Below are 23,010 nucleotides of genomic sequence, written 5' to 3'. Positions count from 1 at the left end.
CTCACTCACTCACTCATTCATTCACTCACTCATTCATTCACTCACTCACTCACTCATTCATTCACTCACTCACTCACTCACTCACTCAATTACTCACTCACTAAATCACTCACTCACTCATTCACTAACTCAGTCACTCACTAACTCACTCACTCACTAACTCACTCATTCATTCACTCACTCACTCACTCACTCAATTACTCACTCACTAACTCATTCATTCACTCACTCCCTCATTCACCAACTCACTCATTCACTCACTCATTCATTCATTTGCTCACTCACTCACTCACTCATTTGCTCACTCACTCACTCACTCATTCACTAACTCACTCATTCACTCACTCATTCATTCATTTGCTCACTCACTCACTCACTCATTTGCTCACTCACTCATTCATTCACTCACTCACTCACTCAATTACTCACTCACTCACTAACTCACTCATTCACTCACTCATTCATTCATTTGCTCACTCACTCACTCACTCACTCACTAACTCACTCATTCATTCACTCAATCACTCATTCATTAATTTGCTCACTAACACACTCACTCACTCACTCATTGGTTCACTCGCTCACTCACTCACTCACTCACTCATTCACTCATTCACTTGCTCACTCCATCTTTCAGTTAGAGACACATGAGGACTCTGATTAGCTGCAAGCCCTGGGGTATATACTGCATTTGACTACAGGTCATTTCTGACTTCTGATTATGAAAAACCAAAGACCTAGGTAATGCATCCACAACACAGAATTCCCAGTTGGGAGCCTGGTACAATCTCATCAACGTGAAATCAGCATCGCTGCTCCCAGCATTAGAAGATAACAAAATATCTTTCTTTAAGTTATACTGTATGTAAAGCATTTACTTTAGATCAGTCAGCATACAGGAGGAAAATCACACCACTGTTCGTCAGCAGAAGAGAAACATGGTGCTTTCTAATTTTGTATCTTGAAAGCATGGAGATCGAAACTGACTTCTAAGGTAAGTCGAACGAGGCAGTAGACATGATGAGTAAGCAAAAACATCTTAAATAGCAAATTTTCTATTATTAAGATAACATTAAATAAAGAAATTAAATTATTTAAATTATTAAACCTATTTCTAAAGAATAATCATTTTTTGCCAGATAATATTGGTTCTGTCTAGAAATATACAATTAAAATGAGCAGAATTATTTATTTGGCAATGGAACAAAACTCAAGCTCAAAATTAGTAAAAGCTTCAGTATAAATAATTGTAATAAACATACAGTGGTTTATTGTAGTCTCCTAATAAGTAAAAACTAGATAAATCTAACTAAAATCAAGATATTTTTACCTTCTAGGATGTTAAATATTTTGTGTGTGTGCATGCAGACTCGTCACCTCAGGACTGAGGTCACTTACTCTTACATCACACACACACACACACGCACACGCACGCGCACACACACGCACACGCACGCGCACGCGCACACACACACACACACACACACGCACGCGCACACACACACGCGCACACACACACACACACACACACACCAAAAAAAATTATTAGATAAAATTCACCTGATATCAAATGATGAATATGAGTGTAATAAGGTGTGTGTGTGTGTGTATGTATGTGTGTGTGTGTGTGTTGGGGGGCTCTTACGGATCTCTTCATTGCCTTAATTCATAATTCAGAGACGGGGAGTTTTTACTGCTCCCAACTCTCAATTAATCAGTCAGCTGATGTTCAAACCCGTGCACCATCCTGACTCGGCTCCATCTTTAACCCGTTTATAATCAGTAATAATTCATCAACTGCATTTATAGCCAGCACATCCTGACCAACGGAAAGAAACACAGAGGAAGCAGAGTCAGGCAGTTACCTAGCAACTATAAAGACAGATCTGTTGCTATGTGTAAAATTTACACAGGCCTCCAAAGCACAGTAAAGCCATATACTGTACGAGAGAGCTACATTCAGAGCAAAGGATGAAGAGCCACTAAAGAAAATAATAGCCAATAAAAGTCAGGACATGCAGGAGCTGTGTGCAGTCTGTAGGAGACTGAAATAAGTCCTGTGACATAAAACACAAATGCAGGACTAGCATATGCTCTGCATTCTCTCTCTCTCTCTCTCTCTCTCTCTCTCACTCACACACACACAAACACACACATAAATATGTATACATATATGTACACACACTCAGATTTCTCACGAAATGTAGAATATTACTGTAGTACATGAACCAAAAAAAACTGACAGACATTTATAAAGGAACAAAGATGTCCCTATGTCTCACAAAGAAAAGAAACACCCTCTGTGTGTGTGTGTGTGTGTTTGTGTGTGTGTGTGTGTGTGTTTGTGCAGATTGTGTGTATGGACGTTTCTACTTTTTATTCTCTGTGTGAGACAAAACAGTCAGAGCCTGAACTTAAAAAAGAAATACTTGCAAGTAACACATGCAGTCATAGGTTCAATCTTTTACTAAGCTGTAATCAATTTATTTTCCTTGCACCTACAGCGACTAGGCAGCGACTGGTTCCACCTACAGCGAGCAAACGTGTTCCCTTTCACACACAGAGAAGGAATTCTAACCATCCTCCTCTCTAACACTATCAGAATAAAGTAATCTCTTATTATTATTTTTAGATTTCTTTACATGATATAAATCAGAGAAGAGTGTGTTTTACAGGCTGTAGTATAATGGACACCAGTTAATTGTGTAGTGGATCCCATTCACGAACAAGCCAAGCTCATGTTACTCCATTGGATTCAAATGTCCATTCTTGTCAAAATCATAAAACTCATAAAATGAGTAAGGTGGGGTACACTTGTTCAGGTTATGTACAAATACTGATCCTCTTACCATTATACATTTTATTATATTGTAATTTGATTTCATTTGTATGATGTTTGTGTGCTTGTTTGTATGTATGGCTGCTTCTTGGCCAGGACACTCAATGTGCTTTTGCTGCTAAAATAAAGACTAAATAAAAAAATAAGTAAAAAGATTATTGTAAAAGTTACTCCTGCTGTGGATCAAGACAGACTACAAGGTGTAGAGTTGGCATACAGGCAGCTGACAATCCAGTGGAATCCCATTCCAAAGAAATCATCCTGCAGTCAATTCTAATCTAAGCTCTAATCTACTGTTAGCAATCAATCACCCAACATGCTCGCTTCCACTTCACATTAAAGCAATACTCTCAGAACCAATGTGTCTGGTATATTTTAAAAAATCAATCGATATACAACCATACAACTCATCATGAATATCTTGGGTATGTCACACTATCTTCTGTACTCATGTTGTTAAAAGAGGCCATTAGCTCCTGGTAGCCCTTGGGTGTAGGTCCAGACCTTCCATCATTACTACAGACTTATATAAGTATATATATATATATATATAATCACATCAGATAACTATGTACAGCACAGAAAAGAAAAACCCAAACAAGATTTGTGCACAGGGGCCTTGTCATTCTGGAACAATGTGCTTGGACTCTTCCAGTGAAGGGAAATTGTAATGCTACAGCACACAAAGACATTTTCTACAACTGTGTGATGAGAAACAGTTTGGGGAAGAAAACACCTATGAGTGGGATGGTCAAGGGTGCACATACTTTTGCCCATAGAAACACAAAAGAAGCTATTGAAGAAAAATTATTTCAGACATTTGCCCTTGCTGTGACCTTGACCCTGCTGGGATTAGATCAGGCTGAAAATCTGCTCCGTTCATTGATTCACTGATGATTCCAAAATAAATTCTAAAACTGGTTCATAACGTGAACGTGAATCTCAGACAGACGGTGGCCTGGTAGTGGAGGAATAGACATACTACATAATAAACTTTACTGTTCTAATGGCTGGACTGAGTGCTGAGACCGGAGCACTGCAGAGAACCTAACTCAGCTGAATGCAAGTGGCATAGTGATGAGATGATTACAGCAGTGTGGGGCTAAAACACAGGCGCTAAATACAGCGGAGTTAAACCACATCACTGTTAAGGCATTACTGCATCGTTGCTGCTGCGTTCACAAATACACAATGCAGAATAAAGTTGCATTTCACCTGCACACCAAGTGACCTCGGGTACATGAGGACAGGAGGGTGCATGCGTGCGCACACACACACACACACACACACACAGAAACACACACTTTTAAACTGATAGAAAGTGAGTAAAACCAGATTAAATCTGCAGAAAGAAATTAAAGGCAGCAACCATAATGTGTGTGTGTGTGTGTGTGAGAGAGAGAGAGAGAGAGAGAGAGAGAGCGAGAGAGCGAGAGAAAGAGAGAAAGAGAGAGAGAACTCACCTAGCTTTATTGCAGATGAAACTGTGCGTGACCTGAGACAGTAAGACCATGGGAGACCGTTCACTACATGACAAAGTAGCTTCATACACAGAGAATATCTCTCTCTCTCTCTCTTTCCCTCTCTTTCTTCCTCTCTCTTTTTCTCCTTCTGTCTTTCTCCCTTTTTCTTTTCCTAAGATGGCAGTAATATTACAGCGAGAAGATGAGTCACATACACGTTCTGAAAGGATGCATTGATGTAGAAAACCCTTGTTACTTACTCTCCTTCTCTTTCTCCGGTTGGCTCACGCTACTCCAGTTCACAGGGACCTTCTTCCAGCTACGGAAGTCTCCGTTTCAACATGTCTCTCTCAGTCACTCTCCTCCCCTCTCTCGCTTTCTCTCTCTATCGTTTTCAATCTTTCTTCCCTTCTATCCCATTTGCTCGCTCCCTCGCTCTTGGTCCGGCGCTCCACGTCCTCCCTCTGCCTGGTTACTATGGATACTCCCATCCAGAGAGGACGACTGTCTCCGCAGCCATGCAGCACTACAGCCCTTAATACTGTAAAGCCTTCTCTCGTTTCTGCTTCTCTCTCTCTCTCTCTCTCTCGCTCTCTCTCTCTGTGTGAGTATGTAGGAGCTTTGCTGCTTAACCCTTTCAGCACCTCCGCTGCAGTGAGAGATTAAAGCAGCTCTACACATTCAGTCCACAAGACATCTAGCTATACTCACTCTATACTCTACAGCAACATAATCAGATGCTGTTCAACATCATGCTCTTTGTCTTGGTTTAATCCTTTCTTCTTTTTTTTCCTTTTCATATGTCAGCAGTGAGAAAGCACAGAGGTTCAACACCACAAGAAAAAATGCACAAGCAACATGTACAGACGAGACTGAGCATGAAAAGAAATACTCTGCATGCTTTGTTTGCTGTGTGTGTGTGTGTGTGTGTGTGTGTGTGTACATTAACACAGACCTATTAAATGTTTCTCTGGAAGCTCTCCGTAACCCTGTCTCTCTATTGCTCTTCACAGATCTTTATATAAATGGAAATAAAGATTGCCCTTCTGTACTCTCTGAATGTGTCTCAGCTCCTCAGTGCTCTTACTGCTCTCACTAGATTTATATTACAATCCTTAACATTATTTATACCACAGTGCGGTTGAATTCTCCAATCTCATAGGTCAGAAGGTGTGCATGGTTTGTGTATTTGCGTATAACTATAATTCTAGCTGCAACATGAGGCTTATCTTATCTTATCTTATCTTATCTTATCTTATCTTATCTTATCTTATCTTATCTTATCTTATCTTATCTTATCTTATCTTATCTTAGCTTAGCTTAGCTTATATTTCCATAGTAACAGCTCTTACAATACACAGGGACTTAAATGCCACATGCTCCACATAATCTAAGCCTAATAATTATCATATTATCTTTGATGTGCTGAATTTTATTTAACATTCACCGAAGGGGTCTCGAATGTCAGTGCTTTGTAACAGTCAGCGTATCTTGTAAAATGTTCAGGATAAATAGAAAAATGCAAAATGAGGGGTTATTTTCTGTGAGAGAGAAGAGGGGGTAGAGGCTGGAGAGGGAACTATTTATTGCAGCTCTAACGTAACTCATGACAGGAAGTAACTTGTCTCTCGTACATTCCCTAACATTATATCCCTAACATCTTAACTATAAACCATCAAAATCAGTGACATGCCAAGGTGTGTATTGTTATTGTGTGGTATAAAGAAATCGCTATAGTATAAGAGGAATAACACTCCAGGCCATGCGAAAAGAAAAGAAAAGAATCCACTCTGGGGTGGTAACCTGCTCATGACTCGATCCCAGGGGTGGATTTCCCTATGCCTATTATCACCATGTAAATATGTTTAATTTACATACTGGCATTTTACTTTATATCTGTTTATCCATATTTGAGTGATAGAGAGAGAAAGAGAGGGATAGCATACATGTGTGCAAAAGAAGCATTGCTCTGCATTGTTACATAAAACAAATCATTTCTCTGTTTCTGTCTCTGTGTAAAAGGGAACAACCTCATCCCCTGCTGAGAAAAACCGCACTCCACATGTGTTTGTCAGGAGGTGTTAATGTTGAGCAACATGAGCTTACAGACTCTTCCACAAACCCACAAACCCACACACACACACACACACATCATCAAACAACATATAGTATAGTACACATTCTATATTACTGCAGTCATAAATATAGACATGCATGCAAACACACATCGCAGTGGACATTCTCTGGTCATCCAGTGGCGTATAAGTAAGTAATATATGAAGAATATATAAAGTATATATAGCCAGTACTTGTGTTAATGCTGCAGGCTGATCACACACACACACACACAATTGTTCTTCTTCTCCTACTTCTCCCTTTCTCTCAAATCCAAATTCAAATCAGTTTTATTGGCAAGGCTATGAAGTAGAATGTTGCCAAGTCCTTGATTAATACATAATTGCAATAAAAAAAACAATTAAGCAATTAAAAAAACAATCCAACAAGACAAAATAAAAAAATACCGAATTCATGACATGTCCTCTCTCTCTCTCTCTCTCTCTCTCTCTTTATACACGTGTCAAAATCTTTTTTTCTGCTGATAATATTGCAAGTTGATCTACACTTAAATACACTATATTGCCAAAAGTATTCGCTCACCCATCCAAATAATCAGAATCAGGTGTTCCAATCACTTCCATGGCCACAGGTGTATAAAATCAAGCACCTAGGCATGCAGACTGTTTTTACAAACATTTGTGAAAGAATGGGTCGCTCTCAGGAGCTCAGTGAATTCCAGCGTGGAACTGTGATAGGATGCCACCTGTGCAACAAATCCAGTCGTGAAATTTCCTCGCTCCTAAATATTCCACAGTCAACTGTCAGCTGTATTATAAGAACGTGGAAGTGTTTGGGAACGACAGCAAATCAGCCACGAAGTGGTAGGCCACGTAAACTGACGGAGCGGGGTCAGCGGATGCTGAGGCGCATAGTGCGAAGAGGTCGCCAACTTTCTGCAGAGTCAATCACTACAGACCTCCAAACTTCTTGTGGTCTTCAGATTAGCTCAAGAACAGTGTGCAGAGAGCTTCATGGAATGGGTTTCCATGGCCGAGCAGCTGCATCCAAGCCATACATCACCAAGTGCAATGCAAAGCGTCGGATGCAGTGGTGTAAAGCACGCCGCCACTGGACTCTAGAGCAGTGGAGACGCGTTCTCTGGAGTGACGAATCGCGCTTCTCCGTCTGGCAATCTGATGGACGGGTCTGGGTTTGGCGGTTGCCAGGAGAACGGTACTTGTCTGACTGTATTGTGCCAAGTGTAAAGTTTGGTGGAGGGGGGATTATGGTGTGGGGTTGTTTTTCAGGAGCTGGGCTTGGCCCCTTAGTTCCAGTGAAAGGAACTCTGAATGCTTCAGCATACCAAGACATTTTGGACAATTCCATGCTCCCAACTTTGTGGGAACAGTTTGGAGCTGGCCCCTTCCTCTTCCAACATGACTGTGCACCAGTGCACAAAGCAAGGTCCATAAAGACATGGATGACAGAGTCTGGTGTGGAGGAACTTGACTGGCCTGCACAGAGTCCTGACCTCAACCCGATAGAACACCTTTGGGATGAATTAGAGCGGAGACTGAGAGCCAGGCCTTCTTGTCCAACATCAGTGTGTGACCTCACAAATGCGCTTCTGGGAGAATGGTCAAAAATTCCCATAAACACACTCCTAAACCTTGTGGACAGCCTTCCCAGAAGAGTTGAAGCTGTTATAGCTGCAAAGGGTGGACCGACGTCATATTGAACCCTTTGGATTAGGAATGGGATGTCACTTAAGTTCATATGCGAGTCAAGGCAGGTGAGCGAATACTTTTGGCAATATAGTGTATATATGCCACTGTGCCATAGTGAAGTAGTTATGTGCAATAGTGAAATGGACATAAGATTAACTGATAAGGCTGTCAAACTATCTTCCTCTTGCTTTGTCACATGGTCAAAAGAGGGAAGATATTCTGTACAGTTAACAGACAACAAAATAACAAGAGGCTTGTGTTTAGATTCATGTGGATTGTGAAAAAAACATATATAATAATTTCTTAATTTTTTTGAATCGCTAAAGCCGATTAATAATTGTGGTGTCTTTCAGTAGAATTGAAATGAAATCTTGAAATGCAGTTTTCTCCTTTTTTACTTTTTCTGGGTTGGTTTAAAAAAAAAAGGTTAAAACTTTACTTTGTGGTTTGTGAAGAAGAAAAACGTGATTCAGTTCAGGAAAATGTGTAGTTCACAACTGTAGAGTACAGAATGGCCAATTTTGATTGTGTGAAGGGATTTCCCAGGCAACACACAAATATATTCAATGGCAGTGGAAAGAGAGAGTAAGAGTACGTGTGACAGAAATAAAAGTGTCAGTGTGTGCGTGTGTGTGTGTGTGTGAGAGAGAGAGAGAGAGAAAGAGAGAGAGAGAGAGAGAGAGAGAAAGAGAGAGAGAGAGAGAGATCAGACTGCTGCATTAAGGCAGGCAATGGCCATCTGCTTGAGCTGGAAAGAGAATCTGCAATCTGTGCATTTGGTGAGGTGATGAACACAGGAACACAACACAAAGGACACGAAAACTCATTATTGCACTGACACACAAGTGCGTCACACGCAAACACGTCACGTTTGAGTCACGTACACTGCACGCAAGTGGTCCCTATGGTAACTAGTGCCAGCAGTCAAACCGACAGGGTAATAATTATCAAGAAAAAAAAAGAAGCCTAAACTGTTATTACTGGCCTGATGACTTTAGGACGCCTACTATTAATACCCCAGTGAGGACATTTTGTCTTCCCTGACTGTGTTTCAGCTCAATTCATTTTAAAAACATGTTATATATTTATTACATATTGCCAGGTTCAAAATTTGCTTAAAAGACCTAATAGACTAACAATATCACGAGGCACTGAATGGATCAAGCTGTTATTAATGATGTGAATGAGTGCACAGGATAAGATCCTGCTGGAATGATGCACGCTGATCACGTGACACGCTCTAACACCAGGGTGGCATGATGACAGAGTGGGAGAAAAAGCAGTGGATGTTTAGCGAGGTCTGTGTTGCATAATCTGTTTTACTATATCCGCTGTGGATTCTGCCTAGCCGTGATGAGTCAAAATGGCCCATTTTTCTGATAAATATTACTTTACTGTATCACTACTGTAATTTCATACAAAGAACATTTGTGAAAAAAATAAAACATATATATATATATATATATATATATATATATATATATATATATATATATATGCTGTTAGAGATCCTCCACCAGTGAAATTTTACCGAATATATTTAAATGTATTTAAATGTATAATTATTAAGATAATGTTATGTTAAGGTTATTTTTAAACCTATTTCAAAACATGTTCTGGCATTTTTCTTCTTTTTATTTTGAATTTATTTCCAGAAAGAAAAATAATGCAAGTCTGCCAAATGAATAAGTATAAAATACTTATTAACTAAATAAACATCTAGGAATAGTATTAATAGTAGTAAATTCAACCGTTTCACATGCTAAGATGCATTTTAGGATAATACCCAAATGTGTGAAGCTGTTTTGTTTAAAAAGACAGCAGGTACAAGAAATCAATTGTCCAACTGTACGTCTACACAATCAACAAAGTTGGCCTGGGTCACTAAGGCAACGGTTGCCAAGTAAAGAACAAAACATGTAAGAGCTGTCCATAAGCATGGCTTGAGTGTAAGCCCCTGTTTCCAAACAACCAGATACTTTGTGCTGTTAAGTGTGAAGAAATTGTGTTTCAGAAGCAATTAGGTGTTTATTCTGAATGAACCGTGAACCAACTAATGTCGACATCCACTAGCTTGTGGTCTAAAACCCACTCCACCCAATTCCACACCCAGCTGGGTCTGTGTGTCACTGTGAAAGTGTGTGATTTTAGGGATGAGTAGATCCAGACTATTCCATCTATACACAAGAGTGTAGTGTGACAACAATGACCAAACATGACAGCCCTATCAAGTTATGTGAACGTATTTAGAGATTAAACTCAACAAAGGAAAGGATTTTTTTTAAATAAAGCAGCTTCATATGTCTCACAGTGAAGCTGCAAACATCAGAAAACCAGTTCACTTATCTGTAAGAGAATTCCAAATAAAATAAAGATCACTAATTTAACTATAATGTCATGCAAAAAACATCAGTTCACGGGCAGTTCGTACATGTAGCTACATAAACTGTTGAAAGACATTAACAAAACTTTCCAGTTCCCATTTTAGGGTGCAGTGATGAGGAGGAAGCGAGGTGAGAGAGTATCAGTGCCATGTGTCTGTCTAGACATAACTGCAGGCCATCCAGCCAAATTCCTATGTTTTTTAATGCATCAGTTATAAAGATCATTACTCTCATCTAATTTTGCCATAATTATGTCAGGTATTTTCTCTTATTTACTAAACACAGGGTTGATGATCATTAAAAAAAACCTGAAACAAATTCAAAAGTATGTGCACCCCTGACAATCACACCCATATATGCTTCTTCTGGAAGCACACAATTTTATATAATTATACAATTGTATAGAAATACAATTTCCTTTCACTGGAACTAAGAGACTCAAACCCTGTTCCAGAATGATGATCCCCTGTGCACAAAGCACAGCTCCATGAAGACATGGTGTGGAGGTTAAGGTTGGAGTGGAAGAACTTGAGTGTCCTGCACTGACTCAACCCCACTGAACACCCTTGAGATGAACTGGAACACCGACTGAACCCCAGACCTCCTCACTCTTACATCATCAGTGTCTGATCTCACTAATGCTCTTGTAGCTGAATGATCATTAATCCCCACAGCCTCACTCCAACGTCTAGTGGAAAACCTTCCCAGAAGAGAAGAGTGGAGATTATTGAGTGTGATGGTCAGGGGTTCACAAACATTAAGCCATATATATTTTCAGGTGAGGATTTCTGAAATTTTGAGTCAGTTACTCAATTTATCTCAAACTGGCTGCAGGAGACTTTCTCAAGATCCTGGTTGCCTTTTTTGGACTATCTGTACACAAAGCCAAGAATAAAGTGCAACATATTCACAGGATACAGCAGTTGAATCATTTACACCAGACCAGCTGGAGCATGACACATGGTTTAGTGTGTGTGTGTGTGTGTGTGTGTGTCTATAAGAGTTCTCCCCTGATTACAACTGCAGTTGTAAAACTTTGAAGATTTGTTTTATCTTAACAGTTTAGACAGTAATGTCTTTCTAAATGCAGGTGCATCACCTTGTTTCTAAAGTTTCACCACACCAGTCACCAATTCTACATGCTGTCTACAAGAAGTTGAATGAAAGTGTGTTAGCGCCACCTAGTGGACAGAAGCTGCTGGAGGGTGTCTTGGCACACTCCCCACTGGCCTGGATGTCACACTATCGCACCCTTTCACGACTGAGAATAACGCCTGATCTTTGTGCTGCAGTGGCACATGTTCACCAAAACTGGTCAGATAAAAACCAGGAGATGTCCATCATAGACTGACAGGAGGGTATCCTGATACAGCAAAGTGTAGCTCATCCATCTCATCCAGTTTATAATCTAATAAAGTAATTATAACCAGAGCTGCAGCCACCAAAATTGCTAAAAATCTAATAAAAATAGTTGGCAGCTCATTATTCCTGTGTTGTAAAGCATGCAAAACTCCACTGGAACAATGAGAAGTCTCTACATTACACTACACCCTTGGCCTCCTGACATAGCTTCTTGTTCATGTGAGTAATATGTTGATTTGTAATTATTCATGCTTGATCAGTGTGAGGAATAGCAGATGTCTCTGAAAGCACCATACTGATAAACTGATGTGAATCGGGTTGTCCGATCCGATCCGGAGGTGTAGAAGTATCATGTGTTTGTATTTGTGCTCATATTTATCGATTTGTCCTGCTCTTTCAGTAAACATTATAGTGTACTATTTTGTCAGTGCTTTAAATAGCAGCTCAATGGATTAAAAGTGAGTAAACACGGCCTCAGATGAATGATCCGTCAGAGAGACGAAGGTTTACTCACTTTGTCACAAAGCATGTGCATTATGCAGTGTTGGGCAGCGAGTAGCAATAAAATTTAAATGAATTCGTTTGTAGGTCATTGAATTAGTAATATTAATAAACACTACATTATTTTTTTTATCATAGCATACACAATATATATATATATCACAATCTATTCTTTATTTTATGTGTCAAGTCTCCGTCTTGTTAGGTGATAAATGTTGATAATGTTGTGCTCTAGTTAGTCATTTAACTCAGCCTACTTAGTATAGATCTGGATTTTTACTCAGACTAGTCAATGTACATGTTATTTAACTCAACCTAGTTAATGTAGATCTGTTATTCAAGTCAGCCTAGTTAGTGCAGATCTGTTATGTAACTCAACCTAGTTAGTGTAGATCTGTTATTTACCTCGGACTAGTTAGTGTAGATCTGTTATTTACCTCAGACTAGTTCATGTAGATCTGTTATTTAACTCAGCCTAGTTAGTGTAGATCTGTTATTTACCTCAGACTAGTTAGTGTAGATCTGTTATTTAACTCAACCTAGTTAGTGTAGATCTGTTATTTAAGTCAGCCTAATTAGTGTAGATCTGTTATTTAACTCAACCTAGTTAGTGTATATCTGTTATTTAACTCAACCTAGTTAGTGTAGATCTGTTATTTACCTCAGACTAGTTAGTGTAGATCTGTTATGTAACTCAGATAACAGTTAGTGTAGATCTGTTATTTAACTCAACCTAGTTAGTGTAGATCTGTTATTCAAGTCAGCCTAGTTAGTGTAGATCTGTTATTTAACTCAGACTTGTTAGTGTAGATCTGTTATTTAACTCAACCTAGTTAGTGCAGATCTGTTATTTAACTCAACCTAGTTAGTGCAGATCTGTTATTTAACTCAACCTAATTAGTGTAGATCTGTTATTTAACTCAACCTAGTTAGTGCAGATCTGTTATTTAACTCAACCTAATTAGTGTAGATCTGTTATTTAACTCAACCTAGTTAGTGCAGATCTGTTATTTAACTCAACCTAATTAGTGTAGATCTGTTATTTAACTCAACCAAGTTAGTGTAGATCTGTTATTTAACTCAACCTAGTTAGTGTAGATCTGTTATGTAAATAAGACTAGTTAAAGTTCTGTAGCAGTTTTAGCTGATCCCAAAGCTGTAAACACATGTTTTTGAAACAGCTCTAATGGTGCACTTGATGTAATATAACAGCAATGCTCTTTTGGTTCGATTGTAATTGTGGGCTTTTACTAATTTCTTTTCAATTCTTTCTATTACTATTTTATTATAAGCCACTTAAGATACATATGCACTCAACTGTACCACCGTCAACTAACGGCATGAAGAACTGCACTGCAGTGAATACACCAGCAGTGTGTTATACTGTACAGTATCAGTCAGGTGAATAAAGCTTTATAAACTGGCGTGTGTGTGTGTATGTGTGTGTGGGGGGTGGGGTGGGGGTGGGGGCGACGACGACTGGGGGGTTGGGTGAGTGGGGGTGTTCTGCTATCAAGACAGTTCTTCATGCTCGAGTAATCACAGTTTTCTGAAGCTGAGCAAGAAATATGATAGATTATATATATAATATTACCCCTCCCTGTTTACACACATTCACATCTCTCTCTCTCTCTCTCTCTCTCTTACACACACACACACACACACACATACAAGAGTACAGGTCCCAGATTACAATATCAGCATTAATAAAGTTGTGTGAAAGTCTGAGGTGAAAATTTTTATTAATAATCTTCAAAACTGAACTGATAACAAATCCTAAATAAATCTTAAAATATGAACAGAAATAGGTAGTATTTTATTATTATGAACAAAGTCACACTCATGTTGAAGGTTGCCAGGTTTTGCAAAGTTCCCACCCAAAGTACTCTGCAGAAAAACTTGAAACTAAAATGTTTGAACATAAAAAATGGATCGTGCCGCATGTACATGCAATGTGTGGATATGCTGGCAACCCTGGCCAACACTTAAATAAATAAACAAACAAACAAACAAACAAACAAGAACAAGCCATGTGTAACCCTAGACCTGCATGTCCCTGCTGGATCTTTGCAAAAATAATCATTTAATTCATTGTAAAAATATTGAGTACTGTGTGTTTTCTGTTGTTTTTAAAACATCATTCTTCATCACTATTAAAAGGTTCTCAGAAAATCATACAGAAATTGTAATGAATTGTAGCTCTGTGAGTTTGCCCAACTTTTTTCTAGAGCCTAAGAATGTGTCCTGTGAACATTTCAGGACTTTCTTGTTTAGAACCAACAGAAAATTTCCAAAAATGTTCCACAGTGTTCAGAAGTTAAATAAAACGAAAATGTTCTACAAATTGCTATGAGTTTTTGCAATTTGTGAATGAAGAGTGTTTTAATAGCAGTCCAGTGTTTCTAGAATTAAAAATAAAAACCTTGACCATGTCCACTTCTGTTTAAATTCACAGACAGTTATGAATATTTTGAGTACTAAACAGACCCAGCTACAGATAATGCTTTTCATTGCTAGCACATGCTGTATAATAAAATAAATGATGTTATGTTGTCCTCTAGTGGCTGTACTTGTTCCCACAGCATCACTGAAGTACTGAACAGTGCATGAAGGTTTTATATCATCATCCTCTCAGCAGCAACATGCTCTAAAAGCAAAAAGCAATCAAAGGTGGAATCACATGGAAAGAAATACAAGACTGTATTCTTGCGGCCCCCAGGACCATATTCTCTCTCTCTCTCTCTCCCTCTCTCTCTCTCTCTCTCTCTCTCTCTCCATTTTCTGATCCATCACAGATATCTATCCCACCTCCACACACTACTGTACAGCTCCCACCAGGTAGAACATTAACTCCTGGGAAGCTCACGTGAGATTCCTCATTCTGACATGAATGAGGTATCATAAAGGAATCTACATCAGAGCACTTTCTCACACACGGATCTCTGAGAGGCTTGGGAAAAAGCGTAGTGCCTCAGGATGTGACAGTGATCTCAATTCCGAATGTCATCTAGACTCACAAAAAAATGTCTACAAACTCGTACAAAATAAATGGACAGACTGAATGGACAGAGCACAGTGCTGTGGAATTTACTCCTTATGTATATGTGTTTGTTTCTCTTATTTTAGCCTCAAGCATCAACTATGTAGTCTTGAGTGTGTCCTTAATACCCTGGTTCTTAGTCTCGTGAGCTCCAGCAGTCCTGTGAAGATCTAATCTTAATAAAGTTTAATTTAATCCTTTATCCAAGTTACTCCAGTGTTTTATGTGCATGAGACGGGCAAAATACGTGGGAACAATCTGTCTGTGTGTCTGTGTGACAGCAGCTTGTACACACAAGCCTGCCAGATGCAGATAGAAAGGTGTGAGGTGTAAAAGCCGTGTAAATGAATGTGAGACTGATTTGTGAAAAATGGAGACTGCACTGATCCGATACTCCCAGTAGTGGAATTAGACTTTAGACTGATTCAAAAAAATATTGTGTATCAGATGTCAGAAAAGAAATGTTGCACATCGTATCCTGTAACAACGACAAAGATTGGTATTGAATTTTGAAAATAAATGTACTATAAATTTGGATTTTTTTTTTGTTAAAGAAATTTATTTTATTTTAAAATGGCACAATTTATATTTGTTGCATTATTCATCTAATTGATTTTTGAATAAAATGCAAAAAGAAAACCGTGAAGTACTTCAGTTATTAAAAAAAATATATAAAAATGTTTGGTACAGAACAATATCCAAGATGGGAATCGATATTGACTGATACGCAAGGTTTCAGGAACAGCAGCAGAAAAGAAATTGTGTGGGGTTTTTTTCTTTATATATGTTTGAATAATGGCATAAAGTCCAATTAAATGGCTTGAAATTAATGACCTTAATTACTTTAATTTTTCTTGATCATGAGTATATCAAACACACAGGAAGCAGAGGTAAGAGCAGACATTTTGGGACTTACATTGATGAGCTCAATATCCCAGATCTTCTTAACCAGTTCCATGGACGTGTAGCCATTGATAAGGAATGACTTGGTGTAGTCTCCCAGCTCTAGTGACTCCAGCCACTCTGCCACTGAGGTGGGGTTATTGCCATCATAGCCTATGGGCCGCACCTGACATACACACACACACAAACACACGCACAACACAAAGAACGTTATCATCACAAAGCACAGAGACTCAGGTCCTGTTCACACTCTCAGTAGAGAACACTGTGTGCATTTAACAGCCCATGATTATTCATTCACACCAGTTCTGGAGGGATTCAGCACTACTGTCCAGCTCGTTAGTCTCTACCTGACCTTGTGTATTCATATGATTCATAAACAAATACAAAATCAGTCATTGTTTCATCTTGTTCATTTCACTTTTCATGAGATCATTGTGCATGATACTGTCTGACTTATATCTTCTGCATTATGTAAGGAACAAAACACAAGGGGACATGCTGTTAGAAAAAAAATAATCAGTGGCATCTGATACATCTGTGATACAAGTTAGCTCTAGTTCTCACCTATGCTATCGCCAAAAAGACCAGCCTGAAGAATCCTGGAGAAAACTTTTAGTTTTACCTCTGACTGTCACTAACTGCTCACAGCAGAGACACTTCTTGATAACTGCCTGCTTATAGAATTCTTTAGCATTACAAAAAGCAGAAAAATATGTGTTTATTATTAGACTCAGATGATGTGTCACCATGTCACCACTAAATCCTGGTGAATGAGGGTTACTTTGTTAAAAGCGCTACACAAATAAAACTGAATTGAACTGCTGAGCACCTGATATTTTCAGACACAGCAGTCTGTAGAGTTTGGTGTGAAAAACAAAAGTGAACAGCAGTTGTCTTGGTCAGATGAGAATCGCCAGACTGATCGTTTTAACTGACAAGAAGGCTACAGTGACTCAAATACACCAGCAGAAACACAGCATTATTTATAGCACTGCTTGACTGGTCCAGGGTTAGAGGTAGGTATACATCAAGGCTCTTTTCTGTTCTGGCACCAAGGTGGTGGAATGAACTTCCCCTAGATGTCCAAACATCTGAGTCACTGGCTGTCTTCAAACGACAGATGAAGACCTACCTCTTCCCGAAACACTTAAACTAGCTCTTATTTTCCCTGTTTGTTTTATGTATGTATAAAAAGAAATCCTCCCAACACAGTTTTTATGCTGATGGTATTCTAAGTCTGTGACCCAGTGAAACAGTGTTGATGTATTCATTGGTAGAAACTTCAAAGCAGTTTTGTACGTCGCTTTGGTTAAGGGCGTCTGCCAACTGCTAGAAATGGAAATGGAAATTTATTTGTTGTTCAGAATATATTACAAATTTGTCAGGATTGATGACTGATTTTCAAATTGTTTCCGTATCTGTGAAGCAATGAAATATTCTCTCGGCTTGTACAGTACATTACTAATTTTAGCCTTAAAAAGTGGATTGTGTGCTTAATATGCATAAAATAGCACCATACACATAACATACAGTAGCATGTTTTTTGGACCTGTGCTACCAGACCTCCATTTAGGACATTTCCTTCCAGTGTATAGAAGCTACAGTATATAGAGAAATGACTATAAAATCCAGTTAAGTTGACTTGTTTAATTAAAACAGTATAGAATTCCAATATAGCACTTACTTTTTTCAGAAAAATCAATTAAATTGAATTTATCTGTATAGAGCTTTTAACAATGGACATTGTCTCAAAGCAGCTTTTCAGAAGTACAGAAACATATAATAAAAAATTACATACTATTAATATTAATATATACTATTAAAGGTTAAGTTGTTATTTATCCCTAACATTTATCCTTAATGAGCAAACCTGAGGCGATGGTGGCAAGGAAAACGTCCTGAAATTCTCTCCCTGAGAAAATCACACCCGCTTCCGCTTAACGTGCATGTAAAAGATGCCGACCCATAGAAATCTATAGTACACAACTGTACAAACTGTAGTAGTTTTTTGCTGATGGGATGAAAAAGATTCAGCTAATCCTGTTCTGTGCTAAACAGAGAGATCTAGTCTTGTCTAGTCTGAAATAAACATTTTGTGCCACATTGACTTTCATGATTTCAGCTACACATGGTGATACATAGTGAGTGTCACCCTTAAATGTCGCTGCTATTTGTTTAACAGCGAGAGGCATTACGGACTCTGTGTACTAACCCTGGGAAGTAGGCGGATGGCCTGCAGAAGGCGCTGTCTGTGTGCCGAGTTTAGAATCCCGATCTCTAGCAGGTCCTGGTCCTCCACCACATTGCTGCCCTGAAAGACAAAATGATATTGAATGATGAATCATAGTAATAATGATAAAAGCAAGTTATACACAGCATTAGTGCTGAAAGATTTTGTTATTTTTCCTTATAAAATTTGGCCAGGAATTGCCTACTTTCACCCCGAGAGGGTCCATGTGGCATGCACAGCAGACAAATACATAAATCTGTAAAAGTTTAATAACCAGTAAAGTTTTCAAACCAGTGATTACATCAATGCCTTCAAATGTTCCCTGTGTTTTGCATGAAGTTTACATGCAAAGGAAGACTAGACAAAACCAAACTTCACAGAGCACCAGACTTTTTGCCAGGTACAACAGGTTCTGTCATCCATCACCCTGCCATCACATGCCCCTGACTTTTCCCTTTCTTTTGATCTGCAGACAGATGCATTAGACACCAGTTTCAAGGACTTTTTGTCCATGGTAAAGGAGGAGGAGAAGTACCAGTGCTCTACACCATGCTGACTACACCAAGGAACCGATTACTCATCGGTCTATTGTCTTACGATCTAGTTCAAGCAAAATTGGCCATGTTAATTGGCTGGGTAGATGGGGCATACCCTGTCTCCCATATCACTCACAGTGACACTATCCAATCACGGGCATCTGTGAGCTCCTGCATAGTGAACAGAGTAGATAGTGCTCCCTTTAGTTCGTTTGTTAAGTTTGTTATACTGCACTGTGATGCAGCATGAGCAGTTTGAATCAGAGTGCAGAAGTTAGAGGAAGCCCGTGCTAGTAGATGTTGACAGATGTCATGTGATGGAAACACACTAGCTAGTGGGAGGGAGTTAAAAAGACCAAATTAGGGAACTCTTAAAACAAACAAATAAAAAACTTTCTTGGACAAAGATAAATGCATGGCAACATGTGCACACACACACACACACACACACACACACACACACACGCACATGCATACAGAACACACAAAGCAGAATGAATCTATTGCCTCATGTGGAGTTTCACCTTTAATGACCTTTGCTTAAGCTTTATCAGACCAATCAGCCGTGCACCCCGACAGAGATCTGAGCGCATTAAAGATAAATGTACTTACACTCTAGTGTACACATTAACACACACAAGCACAAATCAGGAAATAAATAATAAGCACAGTGGACAGGCAGTGTGGTGCATTATGGATGATTAAATCATGTTGATTAAAGCTCTGAGCACCAAACATCTGCTCCAGTCACCACAATGAAACACCAGATCAGAGCTGCAGCACACTGGGCAGAAGCACAGATCACACATACTGTATGACAAAAAACTGGTGTGTTCTGCATGAACATTTTTAATTCTTTATCTGATCATAACTGTCATTCTTTCCTTGTGCTCTACACCATCTCTCATCGTTTCTTTGACAAGATCCTCACACAGTTTCTGAGCTCATATTAAATATTCAAAAACTGAAGTGCATGAGCAATAAAGTGCATCCTGCTATATATTTTGCACAGTAGCTCATGTGTTCAGGAGCCATAAAGCATCCTTGTAAAGTGTAATATCTGTGCCACACATTTACTATTTACCTCACGTGCACTCTACAGGATTGGCTATGCTTTCATACAGCGTGCCATTCAGTTGAAGGGTAATGACCACATCTCATAAAGAGCAGAATAACAACATTGGTACATACCACTCTCTATTATTCGCCCACAGTACATTAGTTACCCTGGACAAGCAGGCTGGAAAGTAACCATGGCAATAAGTACCATGATGCACCACATGAAAGAGTGTTCTATGCAAAAATAGACCTGATGAAAATAGCATTATCAGAGCAGGACAATCAGACCCTCACCCCGTAGATAAAAATATGCAGTTCCAGAGGTCAGATGATTCAGGAATCAAACTGTACTTATCGAACTCCTATTCTCCTTTAAATTAAGGTTTATTATCAATTTATTACCTAACAATATAAAATGCTTTGGCTAATACTACAGTGAGTGGACAGTGAGCATACATTCACCCAATGAGAGGACATTTATACAGTGAGGGAACATTCATAAAATCAGGTGAGAGGAAGTGGACATTCATACAGTGTAGGGACATTTATAGTAGACATTCATGTAATGAGGCAACATGCAGACAGTGAATAGTCATTCATACAGTGAGGTGACTGTCAGTGGACATTCATACAGTGTCAGTGGCCATTCATAGAGTGAGTGGACATACATGCACTAAAGACCTTCTCAGTTTCAGTAGAAGTCAGATTCATTTGGATTTGAAAGGAACTGGTATGAAATAAAAGCCCCAGTGCTGAACATCAACTTTTCTCTCTATAAAAGCTTGCATTATCACAATGCAAAGTCTTTGTCCTTCCCACTTTATTAAATGTTTTAACAGGCTACATGTTAGAGAGGAAGAAGCTCCACAGCTTCACTGCTCATCAGGGACCAAGGGACACTGCGGCAAAGCACAAGCACAATATTAATCACATTTCAGAATGGATTTCAGAGGGGTTTGGTTTATTAGATATTTTCACCAAATTACACCAAATTAGAGGCAGGAACAAGATGGCAGGTGAGGTGGAGAAAAGAGAGAGACTGACAGGCAGAGGAAGACTGAGAGTCTTTTCTAAGCTTCTTTCAGATACCCCAGTCATCTGGAGTTAGCAGATAGTGTAGTCTTACATAATAATGAGCTCCTGGCAAAGCTGTGTGTGTGTGTGTGTGAACATGTAAATGGAGGACTCTCAATTAGCCCAAGCCTTCATTATTGTTCAGAATGAGCAGTCGTTATGAAGGGGACAGATGGACGGAAGCGCAGGTTTTAATAGAAAAATAAAATTTGTGGCAAAAATAAAATATGAATTGAAACTTAAAAACTGAAATGCACCCCCCTCCCCACTTGCCATTTTAAGCGATGCCAAAAGGAATCATAAAGTGAAATAACATCATTTTGTCATTCTTTTTCTTCATCTTACCTGTATTACATGGACATAATTCTAATCAAACCTTAACACTTAAAAGGAAACAATTTCTTGATGAACTGCAAAATGATAAATAAATCTCTCACATCTTTCCTCTTGTGTGAATATACTGTAGGATGCTCTATAATTATTTTGCAGTTTGACAGTAAAATGGACTCCAGTGGAGTACATTAACACTCTGGGAGCAGCTCTACTGTACTGGGACACCACTGGAACAGAACTGTGATCTGATTTCTCATATTTAATAGACAATACATGCAATATGTATTAATGTAATGAAAAATTAGAAATAACACACATTTTAAAGTTGCATTGATAAACTAATTGATTTATATCCACAATAATGTCAATCCTATTTCACTCTGATGAGCACTCTTGTTTAACATCCTGTCATTCAGGGCTTCTTGCTCAAGCTTCTGTAGTTACTGCATTTCATTTGTTGTGTCATGTCTGCAGTCTTGCTCACAGTCTATAGATTTTATTTTGTGCTTCTCTGTGAGTTTGTGTTCTTTACACTCTGCACTTGCCTCTATGATTTTCAGACAGTTTTGTTTCTATGTGACACTTTTGGTTTTCCATACTTACACCACTGCCTCGTGTACACTTAAAGTCTGTAGCAATTTCAGCCATGCAACAGCATCCACCATCCTGTCCCTAAGACTATCACCTATTATTTCACATTGTAAATGAAATAAAATCTTCACCCTGACAACCTGCTCAGTCCCGTCAGTCCCTATAGTCATCTTCTGTGTGCTGCTGAAAGCTATACCTCGGTCCTCTGATTTATTTGCAATTATTTAGCTTAGAATTTAGAATTTAAACACGAGCGGTCATGGTCTAAGTCTTAGTCATGCCCATAGCTACTAAGCATATTGGATGACCTTAAAAATTAAAAGGTCAAATGGGAAAAGGTGTCTCTAGTGATCCTGTGCATTTCTCTGTTCACTTCGGCTCTAAAAGTGCATCCATGCTGAACACCGAACTCACACTTTGCAACTGATTTACATTTTTATTCATCCATTTTATTTTTCCAATTTGAATTCCGTCAGCTATAACGTCAAATGTAATGAAAAAGTTTTTTTTAAAAGTGCAGTTTACTATTTTTTTTCCTGTTACAATTTCAAATAAATTCTGACAATGAAACACCAACATGAAGAAAATGAAGATGGTTTGATTTTACTTTTTAACACTAATGTTGCATTCTTACAAAGAAATTTAAAATGCAAATAGCATTATTTCATTTCATTCTGATGCCTTGTTCACAGATACAAGAAATAAAACAGGAGACTCAATTATTATTATAACAGAAAATTAATTTTGCCACAAATACCATCTATAGTAATAAACTAGACACTAAAGACTAGTCTAAGCAGGCTGTGGTGAAAACACTCATCTAGACAGATGGATAGTCTCAGAAACAATGTCAGTTTCAGGGTCTAGGCTATTTAAATGAAGTAGCATAAGCAGGTGAGAGTTAGTA

At 38.7% G+C, this 23,010-nt stretch overlaps 1 protein-coding gene across 6 annotated transcripts in view; it reads right to left on the bottom strand.

The window, feature by feature from the left end:
* Positions 1 to 23,010, bottom strand: part of anks1b (ankyrin repeat and sterile alpha motif domain containing 1B) — a 156,209-nt gene that overhangs the window by 21,198 nt on the left and 112,001 nt on the right. For all 6 annotated transcript variants that reach the window (XM_058407813.1, XM_058407810.1, XM_058407811.1 and 3 more), the window contains 2 exons: positions 18,493 to 18,591; positions 16,291 to 16,443 (listed from right to left, as the gene is read on the bottom strand). In XM_058407813.1, coding sequence (XP_058263796.1) covers positions 16,291 to 16,443; positions 18,493 to 18,591 — 252 coding nt within the window. The remainder of the gene's footprint in view (positions 1 to 16,290; positions 16,444 to 18,492; positions 18,592 to 23,010) is intronic.

The sequence above is a fragment of the Hemibagrus wyckioides genome, linkage group LG14, assembly GCF_019097595.1.
Source record: "Hemibagrus wyckioides isolate EC202008001 linkage group LG14, SWU_Hwy_1.0, whole genome shotgun sequence".
NCBI classification, from domain to species: domain Eukaryota; kingdom Metazoa; phylum Chordata; class Actinopteri; order Siluriformes; family Bagridae; genus Hemibagrus; species Hemibagrus wyckioides.
Note: the sequence above shows the minus strand (reverse complement) of the source record. Positions and strands in the feature narration are given on the sequence as shown.